Raw genomic sequence first — 17,426 nt, forward strand, 5'->3', positions numbered from 1 at the left:
ATTAACTCATCAAGACATTATTAATAAACGTCTTAATCCCACTCTTTATTGGCACGACTAATCCCGAATAATTCAATAGGAAAAAAAAAAAAAGGCCAATGTCCAATAGCCCCTAAAGATTATTTGCATCCAAGAGAATTCAAGAACAACAATTATTACCATTGAAAATCTAACTATTAGAAGACTGATAAAATTTTAAAATATGACCGTTGAAATCGTTCAAAAATATACTTGCTGAGATGACCTTGATTTTCAATGAGATCTTCTCAATTTGGAAAAGACAAATTTTGAAAAAAAAAAATTATCATATCGTTGAAATCATTCAAAAAATTTATCTAATTGTTTATTGGCACCAAGTGTCCAAGAACAACATTCCGACTAATCCCGGATAATTCAATGGAAAAATCCTAAAGTCCGATAACCCCTAAAGATTGTTTACATCTAATAGGATTCAAGGACAATAATTATTACCGTTGAAAATCTAACCATTAGAAGACAATGATAAAATTTTAAAATATGACCGTTGAAATCATTCAAACATATTCCCGTTGAGATGACCTTGATTTTCAATGAGATCTTAAGACAAATTTAGAAAAAAAAAATATTATTCTTAAAAGTGGATCACTTCTGAAAATATTATCATACTCGAGAAAAAAAAATTTGAATTTCTTGTTTAAAATATTCGCTAGAGAATCAGAGATTAATAATTCCAAACATAAGGAAAAATGATTATTTAAACTGTAAAAGGAAAATAATTAAAAAATAATAATAATAAAATAATAGTAAAATATTATTTTAATAAAATAAAAAAGCAAAATAGAGTTTGATGGAAGAGGTTTTGAAAAGATGATTTTTTTATTAAAATTTGACAAAATATTTGATCATCCCAATGTGAATGCTTTTAAAGAGTTACATCTTTCTTTAGGTAGAAAGAGGAGAAAATCACGCCCTTCTTTTAGAGAAGAACGAAGGGGTAGAGCAAAGAGGATATTTTGGAGAAAATCAATAGAGCTTTTGAAAATAAGTCATTCCCGCTTTTCCAATCTAACACGTCAGCAGAGTAAAAGACTAGTTGTACACCTTGCAAATAGATATTTTTTTTTTTGTTTTAATAAATAACTAATTGGTTTATATTGGAAGGCAAGTTCAATTCAAGGCATGGTAAGGTTTTGATAATGATGATAATATATGACACGATCTGTAAACCTACATAATTTGAAATTAGTGGGATAAACAACACAAAACCTTCAAAAAGTAAGGACTTCTCAATCTCCGTTAAAAAAATAAAATAAAAAATGTATCTTTCCCATATAAAAGGAGAAGCAATATTTGTTAATTAGAGTTTCATTGTTGACCTGTTGGGTTTTTGCTCATTTGACTTTAGTCTCAAGAAATGAAGGAGCAAAGTCCAAGACCTATAAAGAGAAGTTTAGCCTCATTGATTAAGTGTACCAGTTATATACTTAACTAGTAACTTGTGACTTTAGTAAAATTCATTTGTTGTCCATTTTTATAAAATAAAAAATGGTGTGAATTAAAATTTTGCTAGTAAAAAGAACTTTGTGGGTATATTTAGGGTAAGAATAAAAATTGTATGATTGTAACAATTTTTCACATATTAGATTTTCTTCTCTAGGTCTAGTGGTTTTTCTCTTATTTTGGAAATTTCCACGTAAAATCTTGTATTGTTATTATTTCTTTATTTTTCTTGATATTCCTGCAAATAGTAGATCTCAAGGGATAAATTTGAGATATCCAAATTTTCAATAAGTGGTATCAGAGAGATTCTTTTGGTGGGTGTACCTTTGGTGTGGTAGTGTGGATATATATTATTTATGGCTCAAGGCCTGTAAAAGGAAGTTTAGCCTCCTTGGTTAAGTGCACCAATTATATGATTAGCTAGTAATTTGTGACTTTAGTAAAATTCCTCAATTATCCTTTTTTGTAAAATGAAAAAGAGATGTAAGTTAAAATTTGCTAGTGGGAAAAGTTTTGTAAGTGTATTTGAAGTGAGAAGAAAAATTGTATGATTATAACAAATTTTCACATAGTAGATTTTCTTCTCTAAGTTTGATGGTTTTTCTCTTGTTTTGAAAGTTCTACATGTAAAATCTTATGTTATTATTGTTTCTCTATTTTTTTTTATACTCCTGCAAATGGTAGATTCCAAGGGATGAATTTGGAAGGTCTAAATTTCCAACACAACCAACTTAGCAAGCAAAAAAAACTAAGTTTTTTTTTTTTTGATCTTTTTCTATGACCCTCGTTCTCATAACCAAAACAAAACCTTGGAGAATGAAATAATCTTCTCTTCTTTTTTCTTGAAAGTAAAGCGTTGTTCAAGAAAGGAAAAGGATCGAGTGGTTGCAAAGGTAAATGTCCCATAAAACATATATTTATATATATATATATATATATATGAAACAGGGTAATCGTGGAGTTAGAAAAAAGATAAAAATAGAACTTTGAGAAAGAATCATTAAAAAAATACGGAAACCAAATAAGGCATCGTGAAATTTTCCAACAATGAACGGAACCTCAGAGGCCAAAATAGATTTAAACCAGAGGAAATCGATGAAATCAGACAAAGAATCATACCCGGATGCCATGGCAGTCCTTGCGGTGGGCGAGGGAGACACAGAAAAATGGAGGGGCGCTGTCCGTGCAATCCAAATAGAGATATTGCATCGAAGAAAGTTCTCTCAGCGAAGGCTCGAATCATGGCACCTGACGTCGTAATCGTGACTAAGTGCTACGTTTACACACTAAATTGAAAATAAGATGAGGATAGTATATCATATATGGTTCGCAAAGCACTTACGACTTACGAGGCACATGAACTCAATCCATTTCGGTTGTCGCGGCCAGCAGTCCAAGAAAAGGATATCTACCAGAGAATCAAGATTAATTTCTCCTGATTCCATGTAGACCAGCAACAAGGAAGGAAAGCAAGAGTCTCCACACTCGAATTTTCCTCGTGAGGGCACAACCCATCCGTAGAAAGTTGCTCTTAAACATGGAAAACCACGTTTAATCCACACATAAGAAGACATAAAATTGTTACATGTCAAAATACAACAGCAAAGCAATGTTTTATTAAAATCAAGGTGCTATGGCCTCTAATCCCAAGAAAATCGCATTTCCCAAAAGTAATGACAATCGGATATGTTTCTTTTTTTTTTTTTTTTTTGGTCCGCTTGTCTTTAGTTTCAACATTATTTTCATTTTTCACATCTGTAGCAAGGTAAAATGAAGGAAACTCCAGCTCCAAATGGTTAAAAATAGTGGATCCAAGTTTCTAGACCCTTCAACTTAAGATTTAACACCCGTAGAGTCTCACCAATAAAATATCGTGAGCTTTGTCTTACAGGTCGACAAATGAAAGAAAATAAGAACCCACTGAAATAAGATTTAATATTGCTCGTTCAAACACAAGCATCGAAGTCTAGCAAAGTCAACAGACAAGGATAAATTAAAACCCACAAGTACGGAGGAAGTCCCATGTTCCAACTTCCACTTCATAAAGCTAGATCACGAATTAAAAAAATATATATAGTAAAACTACTAGCAGTTCTACTTATATTCACAACTTTGAAGTCGACGCATTTATACAGCATGCAAAGTCCAAGATCTTAACTCCTTAAGCACACCACCATATTCAAACGCTGAAATGTGCCACAGTTGATTAAACGGCATCTCGAACCTTTTTATATGTTAGGCTTCGGCACTTCCGGATCAAATTTAGATTTCTCTGGTACCTGCTTCAACCAGTAAGATATATTAAATTGGAATCACTCTCATGCAGTAGATTAATTTAGATTCATGTACCTTGAACTGTAACTCAAAGGCAGCAGCATTTGACACACGAAGAAAGTGCCAAAATGACCCGACACCTTAAATACCAAACATACTTATCCTGTAAATATAGTCGTGCTTTGCTACTATACTGACAAGAAAACATTTCAACGACGTTGATGCAGGTTCAATTCAATCACGTAGAACATACAAGGAGCACATCTATAAAAGATGATCCTAGGACAAGTTGAAACAAGTTCAATGTACTTCCTGGGCAAATGGAATTTTATAAGGGGCAACACTTATTGTGTGGCCTCCTACAGCCAGTCAGTTTCTAACGTTCTCACTTTAGAATAGGATTATATTTTGCTAAGCATTCTACTTAAAATCATTTTATAACACTTCTAATAAGTCTATACAAATTCACCACATAAACAAATCGAGTTCAACTTACAAGATGTAATTCCTTTACCGTCATTGCTAAAAGATTTTTAATCGGATACATTGTTGCCATAAATCCCATCCTTGGGTTACATATTCCCCTCATACTTCAACTGAAAGCCAGAATAGCGACATTTGCTATCATATCCCTGAAGTCACCTTTTGTCTATTTTCAATATATGAAAAATTAACTCCATAAATTCAAGAATGGCTAGACTTAGTCAAACCCCATATTCACGACTAAATTGAGACTACATTTATTAACACCCTATTAAATATAAATTCTGGTACAATCAGTGTTGGTAAAAGCAAGCTTAAGCGTAAAGTGCAAAGTGCCAAGGACTTTGCTTACCAAAAGTGAAGTGCATTCACAAAAGCATGCTTTAAGCCTGTTTTTTGTGAGCTTAATGAGCAAAAGTACACGCTTTATGTAATTTTTTTAAAACAATTTATTAATTTAACATTTCAAGACCTAGAAAACGATGTACACAAATATTCTTAAGTATTTACTTGATATTAATGATCATTTCCGTACCATGGAACCACATGTCATATGTGATATATAAGCTTAGAACTCTGATATAAAAGTCAAGGTTGGCTTTCTAGATTGATTGATATTTGATGGCTTATGTTAGCATAGAAATCAATACCTACAAATCTTGAGCTTTTTTGGTCATGGCCATTTTTGTTATATTTTGTTTCAATTATGTACTTTAATTCAATTATGGCTATTCAATGTCTTTTTATGAGTGGCTATCAAGTGTCATATATGTATATACTAAGTACAAGAGAATTTTATAGAATATGGTTCAAGTAAAGTCAGCCACCACATGGGAAGCATAGTCTTAGCCACCCCATGGTGATCGCCCTTTTTTTTAACTTTGATATTTTTAAGCATAAAATATGTTTTATTTATTATTATTATTTTACAAAATTAATTTGACTCGTTGCAATCTAAGAAACTCTCATTCTTTCGATTAACATGGATGGACAAAATTCCAAAAATACTAACAGAGTCCTCTTTCTAAATAACTCATACTTGTAATGCCACAATAAATGGCCCAAGCCACATAACCTACACTCTAAAACGACTAGTCAATAATACAATTAGAGCTCCAATAAAACATTATAAAAAGCAAGAACTTCTCATTTCTAAACAATGTGAGATTTTTTATTTATTTTTTTTTTTTATGTCCTTGGGTGTCTGGGCCAACTTGCGCACACCTCAACTAATCCCATAGGACCCTGAAGTTAACGGTCAAGTAAACCTCCAGTGACCCTGAGGGGACTCGAACGAACTAGTGACCATTCGGAAGCAAACCCAAGGCCTGACCAATTGAGCTACCCCTCAGGGTTTAAGCAATGTGAGATTTCATACCCCACATACATTTATCGCTTATCAAAATGTAGTATCACAATCCCAAGCCTCTCATAATCGTAACATTCCAATTTCTTGCTCTTTATAATATTTCAATGGAACTCTAATTGTATCGACAAGTCATTTTGGAGTATAGGTCATGTAACTTGAGTCTTCTATTAGGGCATTACAAATAGCAAGAACTTCTCATTCTCAAACAATGTAAGATCCCATACAGCGTCTACATCCATCACTTATCAGAATTGAGTGTCACAATACAACAGGTGCTTATTTCTAAAAAAAAAATACAAGACCGAAACCCAAGTACCCCATAAAAAAATTCTCCTAATTATATATATATTATTATTAATTGGGTGCTGCTACTAAGCCCCACGAATTTGCCCCTTCAAAATTACCACCAGTACAAATTGCAATTTTTTTTTTTTCATTTTCTTTGAGGGAGCAAATCCATGAGGCTAAGTATCATTTTCCTATTTAATTTGAATGTTGCATACTACTAACAAATTGAGCGAATTGGCTAAATATAACACAATCCTGATTTTTAAACCTTTTTATTGTATTTTGTAGATTTTTTGTTATCGTACATCAATTTTAAAATTATGTGTTTTACTCAATCAAGCGCATTTGTTCTCTGCGACTAGGCTATAAATTGTGTTTGCACTTGAGGTTTGGATAGTGAGATGTGATGAGATAATTTTATATGAAAGTTAAAAGTTAAATAAAATATTATTAGAATATTATTATTGTTTTAATATTTGAAAAAGTTGAATTGTTATTATATTTTATATGAAAATTTAAGAAAGTTGTAATAATGAGATGAGACGAGTTAAGATGGGTTGAGATAAACTCTTAATTCAAACCTAGCGCTTTCACCAACAATGGGTACAACCATTCTCAAAACCAAAATGAACCTACAACCACCACCGAAAAGTACTAGCTGCTGACCTAGCATGACAATAAAAATCAAACAAATAAATTTGCCACTGAATAAATGATTAAAACATTTGCACTGTTGAAAACTGTGTAAATGTAAACATTTCTACACTCCACTTCATAGCAGGGCGCACTTTCGATGCATGTAATGAAATTACTCCTTGCAATAAGTTACCACCGACAGCCCAAGAGCACAAAGAACTTTACACACCAACTAATCTTCAGAACAATGAATCATACCTTGCATTGAAGATTTGTGATTGTAGACCTTAACAAAGTATCTCCTACTGTCAATCTCAACCTTCTGATAAATTCATCGCGTTCTATATTTTTTGCCTGATAAATGCCCAAAAAAGAAAATTATATAGGAAGAATAAAAAACACTTCAATCAAGAACAAAATCTTGGGAGGAAAAGGGTTGGGCAGGAGTTGTTAAGCGAAACAGAAAATACGAAACATACCCTGAACAAGTGATAATGCATATTAACTTCTTCCATAGCCTTGGGAGAAACTTTATTTGAGATAGCATCAAATAACATGGGAAAAGGCATCCAAGCAGATTTAGGAGCTCTAGTGCTGCTTGAACCTAGACTAGCAGCTTTCCCCTCGGATTTCCCAGAATCTGAAATTGGATGACTTATGCTCTCCTAAAAGAGAACAAATTTAAATGTTTAAAACAGTTCCTGACATCTGTGCAAACAATCATAGCCACCAAGAAAAAAACTCCATCATGAAGTTTGTGAATGCAAGCAAAGATGATTGGGTTCTCTAATAATGGTTGAAAGAATCAGAATGCATGCACTCTCCAATTTAATCAAAAGTGCATGCTCCAAATATATATAAATATATATAATATTAAAAGTAAGTGCATGCTACAATTATTAGCATACTAGAATAAAAAGAAAACACATCTGGCCTCCAATATATATGACAGCCATCACAATGAAGAAATCAAAATAAGTTCTGGAAGGAACTATAATCAAAGGGACTCCAATAGTACAACACACCTTTTAATCAAACAACTGCAGGAATCTGAAAACCTCAACCGAAAATAAATGAATAGTCGAAAGTAATAATTAAAGAAACGTATACTTTATAATCAGCCAAGAAGCGAGAACAGCTAGCAATGAACAGGCCTGTATATTTAAGGAAAAAAATACATGCCCATAATTACGGCTGAGTAGCAGAGGCCAGCTACATGGCCAGCATGCCAATCCTGCCTGGCCCGTATGACAATGTGCCGGCATGCACTCATTATCCCAGGCTGGGTAGGCGGGCTGGGTTTTAAAAATTTAATGGGCAGCAGACCCACCCACCTGCCTTGCATACCCTTATGTAAACAAAGAAAACCCTACTACTTTCCTTTCCTTCTCCTTTCTTCTACTGGAGGTTTTTTTTAAATCTAAATGTAATTTGTTGCAGATCTTTTGATATATGCGAATCTGTAGGTTTCTTTGAATTTTTTTCTTGCATATTTCATGTTGGGCAGATTTATGGGTGGTAATGAAGAAAAATCAGCCCACCCATTCAACAGATACAGGCGGGCAGGGGCTGGGATATGGGTGGTAGGGGCAATATTTTAAATTCCGTTCCAGTGATCATTCTAGTTCAAACACTTGAACGGAATATTTTGATATCATTGTGTTCCAGGGTACCGCTTCGGAATTAGCTATATATATTTATATATATATTTAAACATATAAACTGACAATTAATAAAATAAAGACATATATATAAGTGTGTATCATGTATGTAATTGTGTTGTGTCCATAAATAGAGATGGAAGAATTGGTAATCTATAAAATCATAAACTTGAGTTGAGACAAAAAAGAACAAAGAAGAAAAAGAAAAGAGCCAAAAAATTATTAGAAGTTATGAGATTTAAAAAGAAAGAGTGATTGGACATATTTAAAGTTAATAAAAATAAAAATTATATAAATGATTTTTAGATTTTAAAATTACATGAATACCATCTAGATTAAAAATTTACAAAAACGACATCCAAACTCAAAAAAAATTACTTTGGTTTGGATTCAGAGATGAGATGAGATGATAGATGAAAGTTGAATAAAATATTCTTAAAATATTAATTTTTAATATTATTATTGTTTTGGGATTTGAAAAGGTTGAATTATTAATTATATTTTATGTAAAAATTTGGAAAAATTGTAATGATAAAATAAGATAAGATGTTTCCAAATTCAAACGGGGCTAAATGGTTCGGAATGGAATGTAGTCCGGAATTAACCAGAACGGACCGAAATTTGGAATGGAACGGAATGAGGATATATAGTATACCAAATACTACACCAAAACAGAAAATCCTGGCCACAGAACAAAATTCAAAACTATGGGCAGGGGGCATATTGCCACCCTACCTAGGTGGGGATGGGGTTCAGGTACAGGGAGGGTAGATACCTGCCCCATTATAATGGGGAAGGTAGCAGCCCTAGGGCCATATGTGCAAATATCCAACATTGCAAATAAATGAGTATGATTCTTCTTTTCTCTCTCTCTCTCTCTTTTTTTTTTTTTTTGGTAATTTCATCCATTTGCATTGGTCCATAGGGTACAATTTTAAAGGAAAAAATCCGTATGCATGTACCATATCTGGAGGGGATCCCACCTAACTTCTTGCTAACTTATTGAAAGGAAATGTTGACATGGCACTCGCCACATGAACACTAGACGCACAAGGACATGTCAAAAAAAACTATGGAAGAAGCCTTTAAAAAATGCTTTGATTGTCATGTCCAAAAAATCCTCAAAACTAGAAAATAACTGTTAAAAATAAAACTATAATTAAAATAAATATAATTTGAAAATCAGCAAATTTTAAAAAGAACACTTAAAAAAGTTTGAAAGAAAAATCAAACCTTAAAAATTAATGGGGAAAAACTAATGTTGGCCTTGGAATTTTTATAAATCCGTATTGCAAATTCTTGAAAATTGCATCTAACAACATTAATAAAAAGAAAATGGAAATCAAGAATACATGAATTCAAGCACCATATAATAATTTAAGATGCTTACTATATCAACAGGAGAAGACTCTAAACGTTGGCCCTGAGGCATCTGAAAAGATGTAGTAATCCCTGAAACATCGTGCTTAGTCTCATTTCCAACCAAAATCCCTGTAGGAACAACATATGGTACCAAATGCTCAAGTTTTCAAAAAAATCCTAGAAAAAAAAATCCATGCAATCCATACAGCATCCGCGGAAGACATAGCTGGCCATCTCACTGGACAGTAGTTGCAGTGATGAATCATCTCTTGAATGTATCAAAACCCAACCAAGAGAAGATATCTATGATCCATGGCTGAATCCTGTTTCTTAAAATACTTCTAAACATTCTCCATACAAGTTTGAAACAGAAACGGGGCAATTGATCACTAGTTTATTTCTGATAAATGAACTAGCATGAATATCAAATTGTAAAATGTGAGAACACAAGTTTGAATGCAATTTCATGGAAAAATGAGATAACCATGAAACAAAAGAGCGCCCGAAAGAAGTGATATTTCACCTTCAGCTTTGGAAGAGATCTTGAAACGGACAACAAATTCTGGGTAGATGTGAGTGTTCATATTCATAGTCCAGATTATATAAAATCGCGGATTTTCAAGATCATCCACTCCACTGTCATAGTTCTTGCAACTGGGACGGTATTGTTTAGTGCCAGGACAAACAGCCTCCATATTTCCCATTATCACTCGACAAAAAAACATGTGTCGTTCCCCATTTTCGTCAACATCACAATGACTTGCACTGTAATTAAATAAAATGTTCAATCCTTGTCTAAAGACTAATAAACTCAAATGTAAACTGTAACATGATAATGTGGACAATGACCAATGACCGCAGAGAAGTATTTTTCATTGTTTGGAACTAATAAGACAAAATAATTTTTTTTTTAATCAGTAAACACAATTTTATTAATAATATAGATAGGCATAGCTCAAGTACACAGGACAATAAGACAAAATAATAACCACCCACAATGATGCATCCCAAACATTTCTTTAGGAAAATCATATAGTTTATTCACTTTGCAAAGACACTAGATGATTTTTTGCAGTCCCAAGATGGATGAAAGTTTTTTTTTTTTGACAGTTTTTTTAAAAAACTAATGCATTTATCCTTTTAACTTCCCATATGACATTTTAATTTGGACCCTCCTTTATCAAATTGTTTTTTTTTTTTCAAAATTCATCCTGCTTGCTTCTGAGGTCATCTAAGGGCATGTTTGGAGGCTGTTGCATTTGAATAGTTAAGTGATCTCAGATATTCTGTGAATAGTAGTGAAAAAGTAATGATAAAATATTCAATAATAGTAAAAAGTAATGAAAAGTATGTGAAAAATAATGATAAAATAATGAATATTAGTGGAGTATTTTCAAGATTTTGTGAATAGTAGTGAAATGTCGAGTTGTACAAAAACTGACCACACCGTCCATCACCGACACGAACCAGCTGCCAGAATCCGAAACCGGCAGGAAACCAATTGGCCACCGGCAAGAAAATAAGAAAACCGACGCCAGCCAGTTCGGTCCCGATTTGAACCTGGTTCAAACCGCTGAACCAGCCGATTATATATATATTTTATATTATACGTATAGAAAACAACATTGTTTCACTTAAATGAGTGAAACGGCGTCATTTTGGCCCCGCCCCCTCCCCTCCCTCTTCTTCTTCCCCCCTCTTCTTCTTTCTTCAAAATTCCTCTCTCACACGCAGCACCACAACCCTCCACTCCCCTCCTCTTTCACAGTGCCACCGACAGGAAACCAAAGAACCGAACCAAAATCGCACCGATACCAGGGTTGCCGGTTTGCTCACCCCTTCTGCCAATTCTGCCAGTCCTAAACATCTATAAAACACGTCAGTGCGGCGTAAGTTTTGGACCGAAACTGCACCGACGACGTCGGTTTTTACCCCTAGCGAAATGATTCATGCCCCAAATGTACTTTAAAAGAGTTTTTTCCCCTTTAACAAAATGCTTCTTTCATAATCTTTCATCAGCTAAGGAATGTAAAGAATAATGATAGCTACGATAAATGATGGAAGATAACGAGAGTCATGAGATGAATTTTTTTATCCTCAAAGCAACAGAGTTAAGCCACAGGAAAAAGGAGCACACAAAAAAATGAATAGTCCAACAAACATAAGAGTTATTATAGCACCTTGCTACTGATAGTCAGTGGGTATCCCACAACCAGGTCAAAGTCCTAGAGTGGCAATTGACTCATTAGTCAAAGAAAAATCAAAGTAACATGAAGGAACGCGAAATTTATTTATTTCTTTATTTTTAAAAGATAAGAGTAAGAGCACTGCCAGAAAAAGAGGTGGTCAGTTGTACATGAAAAAGAAAAGGGATAACAATCCTATAGGTCGCAGAAAATCCTCAAATTCTCCTTCTATGGAACAAAGTTCCCCCCATTTTTTGCAGACAATACAAAACCCAACATTTCAATTGTATATTTTAATTACTAGAATGAAAAAAAAAAAAAAAAATCCCAACCTGATGTGAGAGCTGTTGGCAGCTGAGAGATGAACACCAATGCCATACATGGACTTAATTGTGGAAGGTCCACAATGACCAAGCCCATATGTCATTACTGTAGGAAACTCTGCCTTAGAAGAAGCAATCCAAGCATATCGAACATTCGCATCCCCACGACACTTTCTGGTTAGTTCCACCTGTGTCTGGAAAAGCTCAAAGCGAGCTTGCGTCAAAGCACTTGAGCAATGGCTTATCTCAACAATTTCAGCACCACCAAGAGCACTAATACCCTTAACGAACATCTTCTGAACAGCATTACAATCATATTCTGCATTTTCAGATTCAGGCATGGAGACCAAATCTATATTCATCTGTTTATTTTCCTGAGCAGCTTCATCATGTTTTGCATCAGGTTCAAAATTGCAACTATTTTCGGCATGTACATTAAGGTGATTGCTTGCAGGTTTATGATTTATTTGAATCTGCTTAGCTTGGGAATTTGACTCCCCACTACATTCCTTCAATGCATATTCCTCCACTCCATTTATTTCAATTTCCAGCAGCAGCTTGATCTCATGAGACCCAGAAGGCTCCTCAGCCCCAGGATTTTGATATTTCCCACTTTTAGGTTGATGGAAATCAAATAGTTCATCATCATCTGCAAAAACTTCTGGAAAGAAGCAGCTACCTGCTTCATCAATCCAAGCAATTGGTTTCTGTAAACCTGTTTTCAAGTCCATTTGAAACATATGCAAAAAATCAAGGACAAAAAGATGGCCATTTAACTCAATCTCCACAGTAGCCTTCTTTACCTGGAAATCTTCCCTAACCATATCAACAATACCCTGGGGAAAATCAATCCATTCGCCATTCTGATATAACATTAGACGCTTTGGTGTCTCAGTTTTCACATAATTTGAATAATATTTGAGTAAAGATCTGCCAAATTTAGACCCATAACTCATGTGCTTGCTTTTGCAACCGTCCAATTTCCTTCGCTTGCCAGGCTTATCTTGCAACCAATGCAAAGTGGGCAACTGGGGAAACATTTGTTGGTTAACTCCATTCAAATGTGAAGTAAACTGGCTTGCCCGCTTTCTTTTTGAGTCAGGCAAAACTTTCTGAATTTTATCCGATGCCTTTACGGACTTTGCTTCCATTTTTATCTACTAGACCAATATCTATCCACAATTCTAACTCTAAAAGCTCAACTATACAAGAAAAGTACAACTCTAGCTCTATCTAGTCTTGCAAAAACAGCACCATTATGGCAAACCCTGGAAAGTAGAACTGTGATCACATATAGAATCATGTTTTTAAAATTTTAAAAAAAAAAAAAAAGACGACATACAAATGAATGCCAACATAAACCAACTACATGGATTAAATCACCAAGAGAATACAAGAGGATCTGTAAATCAATGGCACTTCAAACAAATACACCTGAAATCAAAAGATACAAGACAAGTGTGTGCTCACAGAGTGGCCGTGGTACAGTGGCTCTGAATTAATGGTGCTAAATCAACAGGGGAAGCATTGTTATGTGTGTGTTTGTGTGGGGGGGAGGGGGTGTTGGAGTGTTATGGTAAGTGCAGTGATCTGGAGGTGGCAGAAGTACGAAGTGTGAGCATTGAGCAACTTTCTGGTTGTAGATTTTTTAAATAACAACTAAAACCATTTGCAAGTTACAGATTAGTTGTTCATCAAAAACTGCAAAATGCAGTCATCTTGAACAAGTTTGAAGCAAGCCCAATTTGCTCCACTACTAGTGCAATGTGATTCAAAATTCAATTTATCAACAACTACTCTTCAAGCCACAAAAGTTTTTCTTTGCATGGTTGTATTTTGAGATAAATACTATGCCACAAACAACCATATAGAAGTAAAGAACTTCCCACAACATTGGTGCCAAGTCCAATCAACTGAAGACTGCATTTTTCCCAGCAAAACCTCCCATCTTAAGAAGAGAGGGAAAAATTTATAAACAGCAAGACACATGCATAGCACATTCCTCCAGCCATAAATTATGTTCAGATTATGAAAAGGCGTCTTATTCCAATGCACTAGAACTATGGAATGTGTGGTCTCATTAAAGGTTTCTTCACATTACATATATAGCATATTCTTGCTTGAGTAATATGGTCCAGGCTACATGTAATTTTCCAAGCCAGTATGAAAAGTAAAAATTTTTGTAGTATTTTTATGATAATTTCTTTTTTTAAGTAATATAGAAAGTAAATATAAACCCAAGTGATTACCAACCACAACTAAGAATGGTATGAAGATGGAAAAATTACGATAGCTTGAACAACAAGCTCTTATATAGAGATCATGCACAACTTTAATATTGGCCGCAGGAACAACCCATACCTAGCGCTTGTGTTAGCATTCATGATGTACATGTTCCTCTTCTCCAATACCTCAACGAAACTCAACGAAGAAAAGCCCCTTTCCTACTTACTCTAAAGCTTGAACCAGCTCTGCTCCTAAGAAAAGTATCCATCCAATAACAAGTATCAAAAACCTAAATCCCAATGCATATGAACAATTTAAGGGACTAGAGATTATAATATGAAACAAAAGAAAATTATGATGATTGATGGCATTCATGATGTGCTTTTTTTTATATTAAGACCCAAGGTTTTTAAATTTCAAATAATTTAAGACTCAAGTTTTCCCACATTTAAATATTTTTTTGACACCAAATTGAAAATTTTATTAAAATATGAAAAAGGCATATAGCCCAAGTACACTTTTTAATAGGTAATCGAAATTTTTATTGAATAGCGCAAAGCTAAGCCGGAGCAGCCCAAGTACACTAAGGTCGTGTTTGGGTAGCAAGATGATCTTAGATATTCTGTGAATAGTAATAAAAAAGTAATGAAAAAGTATTGAATAATAATGAATAGTAATACAAAATAGTAAAAAGAAGGAAAAAAATAATGATAAAATAATGAATAATAGTGAAGAATTCTCACCACCCAAACTAGCCCTTAAAAGTATACAAGAGGAACACCTAAATAAATATAGAAAAAGAGACACCGCGAAATTGAATACCACTGTCTTATTTTCCGTCAATTTCTCAACAAAAACAGCCTATGTGAGCTATAGTGGCATGTTGTACAAAAAACAAAAGAAAAAAAGTAAAATTTTAAAAATAACATTAAAACATATAAAAAATAAATTAAAAGAGGGCAATCCCCCCCCCCCCCCCCCCCAAAAAAAATACCAAATGGGTGGGGGATGGGATTCCCATTCATCATCCATTGCGCACATGGGGGGTTCCCACTCACGGGGCAGTGAAGGGGAAGGAAATTCCCCAAGATCCCTACTCGCACCCAGTGGAGAGGAAGTCCCCCAAGACTGCACGCAGCCATGGGAGCTATTCGTGTGGGGCTGGTAGCAGTGGAGGACTTTCCTTCTTTTTCTATTTTATAGACTTATAAAATTTTATTTTGTATCATTTTTGCCGTGAAAAATATTTACATGTCGGCCACGTCAACACGGAGAGATTTTAAACTTCAGATGTGATAAAACTCAGGTCTTAACTTTTCTAAATTGAAAACTCAGTTCCTAAAGTCAAAAACAAAAGGGCAGAGCGTTGTCATCATAATTTTGCTAAAACAATAAATTCATTTCTCAAAAATTAAATGAAAAACATGAAACTACAAAATTTATACAAAACCAATTTTCACTTCAAATAGAAAACAAGAATTTAGAAGCAAAAATGTTGATTATTTCCCAAAACAGGGACCAGCGCGCAGAACTCAACGAGCAGCATGCAAGCCTCGTATAGTCCCTTAAGAAAATGGACATCTTTAAAAAAGTGGGATCCACCATAAAAAACCAATTTTTTCCCGATGAGATCTACTTTTTTTCAAAGACTTGCAGAGAGCTTGTACCTCCTAAGCTTTATCTAGCTTTAAGCTACAAGAGGCTAGAGCAGAGGACTGCAAGATGTAAAATTCAACTCGCTTACCTTTCATTAAGTTTCACAACAAGAATTTACCGATTAAAATTTCAAAATTTGTATTCCCTTTGCTTCATAAAAAATTCTCATTTGTTTTACTTCAAAAAAAAAAAAAAACTCATTTAAATTAATACGACAAACGAAAATTCATGTATAAAGATCAAAGACTGACTTGATCTACAAACATGCATATGCTTAAATGAAACGCCCTAGTTTTTAAATCAGAATTTTTGTGCCAAAAACACAAACACAAAACTTTTAAAAGAATAACCAAGATTTCACCGAGCAGTTCTGAACCGACACAAATTTAAAATAAAAAATAAAAAATTTGAGCATAAAGCTTCGAATCAGCCAGAGCCAGCTCCGATCTGTCCGATTTGAGCCCAAAATTAGACTCCGGAAACAAAGAGCAAACAGATCAAACATGAAGAACAGAGCCAGATCCTTCACATCGGAAACAAAAGTGGTTCAACAGATTTTAAAACACCTATAAATAACGATAACGGCAGAGAAAACAAAAACAAAGAAAGAAATTACCTACGATAGATGAAAAGTTAGTCAGGGTTTGATTTTTTCAGGAGAAGGGTTCGGAGGCGGAGAATGAAAACCCTAACTCAAGGAAACGGAAGGCGATCGGATTGATACGACACCGTATAGTAGAAAAGGCACTGACTCCCGGCCTTTAAAAAGAAGATGTTTTTGGCCGCTCCCTATCGCTTTCGCTTTTGCTTGGCCGAAACGCAATCTCTCGCCCACTCACGAAGATTCAGATAATATTGTATTAGATTTTAGGTAGGTAATTTTTCTTTCAAAGCAGACCTCACGTTTTACCTTAAATCACGTTATTTCATAAATTTATCAAAATTATTGAAAATAATAAATTATATTTAAAATATAAGTTCAAAAATTACTTTTTAAGGATGAATTTTAATTTTTTTAAAGAAATTAAGTGAAAATTATATGTATTACTCACAAAAATAATATGACTATAGATTTTTTTTTAAAAATGTTATCATTCTACATTAGAATTGAATATAAAAAATATTTCATCTCATTTTATATAATTATTATAATTTTTTTAATTTTAATATAAAATAAAATAAAAAATTAAATTTTTTAAAATATAATAAGATTAAAAAATAATATTCTAATATATTTCACCTCAACTACTTTATACTAATAATAATGATAATAATAATATAAAGTAGTTTTGCTTAACACCTACTTTTAATTGTCACCCGCGGGTTGAGAAGATGTGCTATCGTGGCTGAAATTGATTGGTAAGTAGGAATTGGTTGACTGACGGGTGATCCAACGAAACGGTGGCATTTAATTGGTTGGAGATGAGTGGATGGGAGCGAGGAATGGCTCATATACCATTAAAAAAATCTGTGTAATTATTTA

General features: G+C 33.9%; 1 protein-coding gene across 6 annotated transcripts; it reads right to left on the reverse strand.

The window, feature by feature from the left end:
* Window positions 1-3,379: 3,379 nt before the first annotated feature.
* On the reverse strand, window positions 3,380-16,757 carry LOC122280918 (inactive poly [ADP-ribose] polymerase RCD1-like). Of its 6 annotated transcripts, none has more exons than XM_043092049.1 (8): window positions 16,564-16,757; window positions 14,423-14,538; window positions 12,071-13,329; window positions 10,076-10,317; window positions 9,581-9,681; window positions 7,009-7,194; window positions 6,788-6,883; window positions 3,380-3,758 (listed from the first exon to the last, which is right to left on the reverse strand). In XM_043092049.1, exons 3-8 carry the CDS (start codon window positions 13,210-13,212, stop codon window positions 3,708-3,710), a joined length of 1,818 nt encoding a protein of 605 aa, XP_042947983.1. In that variant the 5' UTR covers window positions 13,213-13,329; window positions 14,423-14,538; window positions 16,564-16,757; the 3' UTR covers window positions 3,380-3,707. The 6 variants fall into 6 exon arrangements, with proteins under 6 accessions (XP_042947983.1, XP_042947985.1, XP_042947979.1 ...); XM_043092051.1 differs by having other exon boundaries at window positions 12,071-13,342; XM_043092045.1 differs by having other exon boundaries at window positions 16,560-16,757.
* Window positions 16,758-17,426: the final 669 nt, after the last annotated feature.

Source organism: Carya illinoinensis, chromosome 11 (assembly GCF_018687715.1).
Source record: "Carya illinoinensis cultivar Pawnee chromosome 11, C.illinoinensisPawnee_v1, whole genome shotgun sequence".
In the NCBI taxonomy this organism is placed as follows: domain Eukaryota; kingdom Viridiplantae; phylum Streptophyta; class Magnoliopsida; order Fagales; family Juglandaceae; genus Carya; species Carya illinoinensis.

Bases quoted from the DNA above. Each gene is read 5' to 3' on its own strand.
- LOC122280918 (XM_043092049.1), bottom strand. From the start codon at position 13,212: ATGGAAGCAAAGTCCGTAAAGGCATCGGATAAAATTCAGAAAGTTTTG. The intron at 9,682-10,075 runs GTGAAATATCAC...TTGTTCCTACAG, and splicing joins GATCTCTTCCAAAGCTGAAG to GGATTTTGGTTGGAAATGAG. The intron at 6,884-7,008 runs GTATGTTTCGTA...GGCATTTATCAG, and splicing joins TGCATTATCACTTGTTCAGG to GCAAAAAATATAGAACGCGA.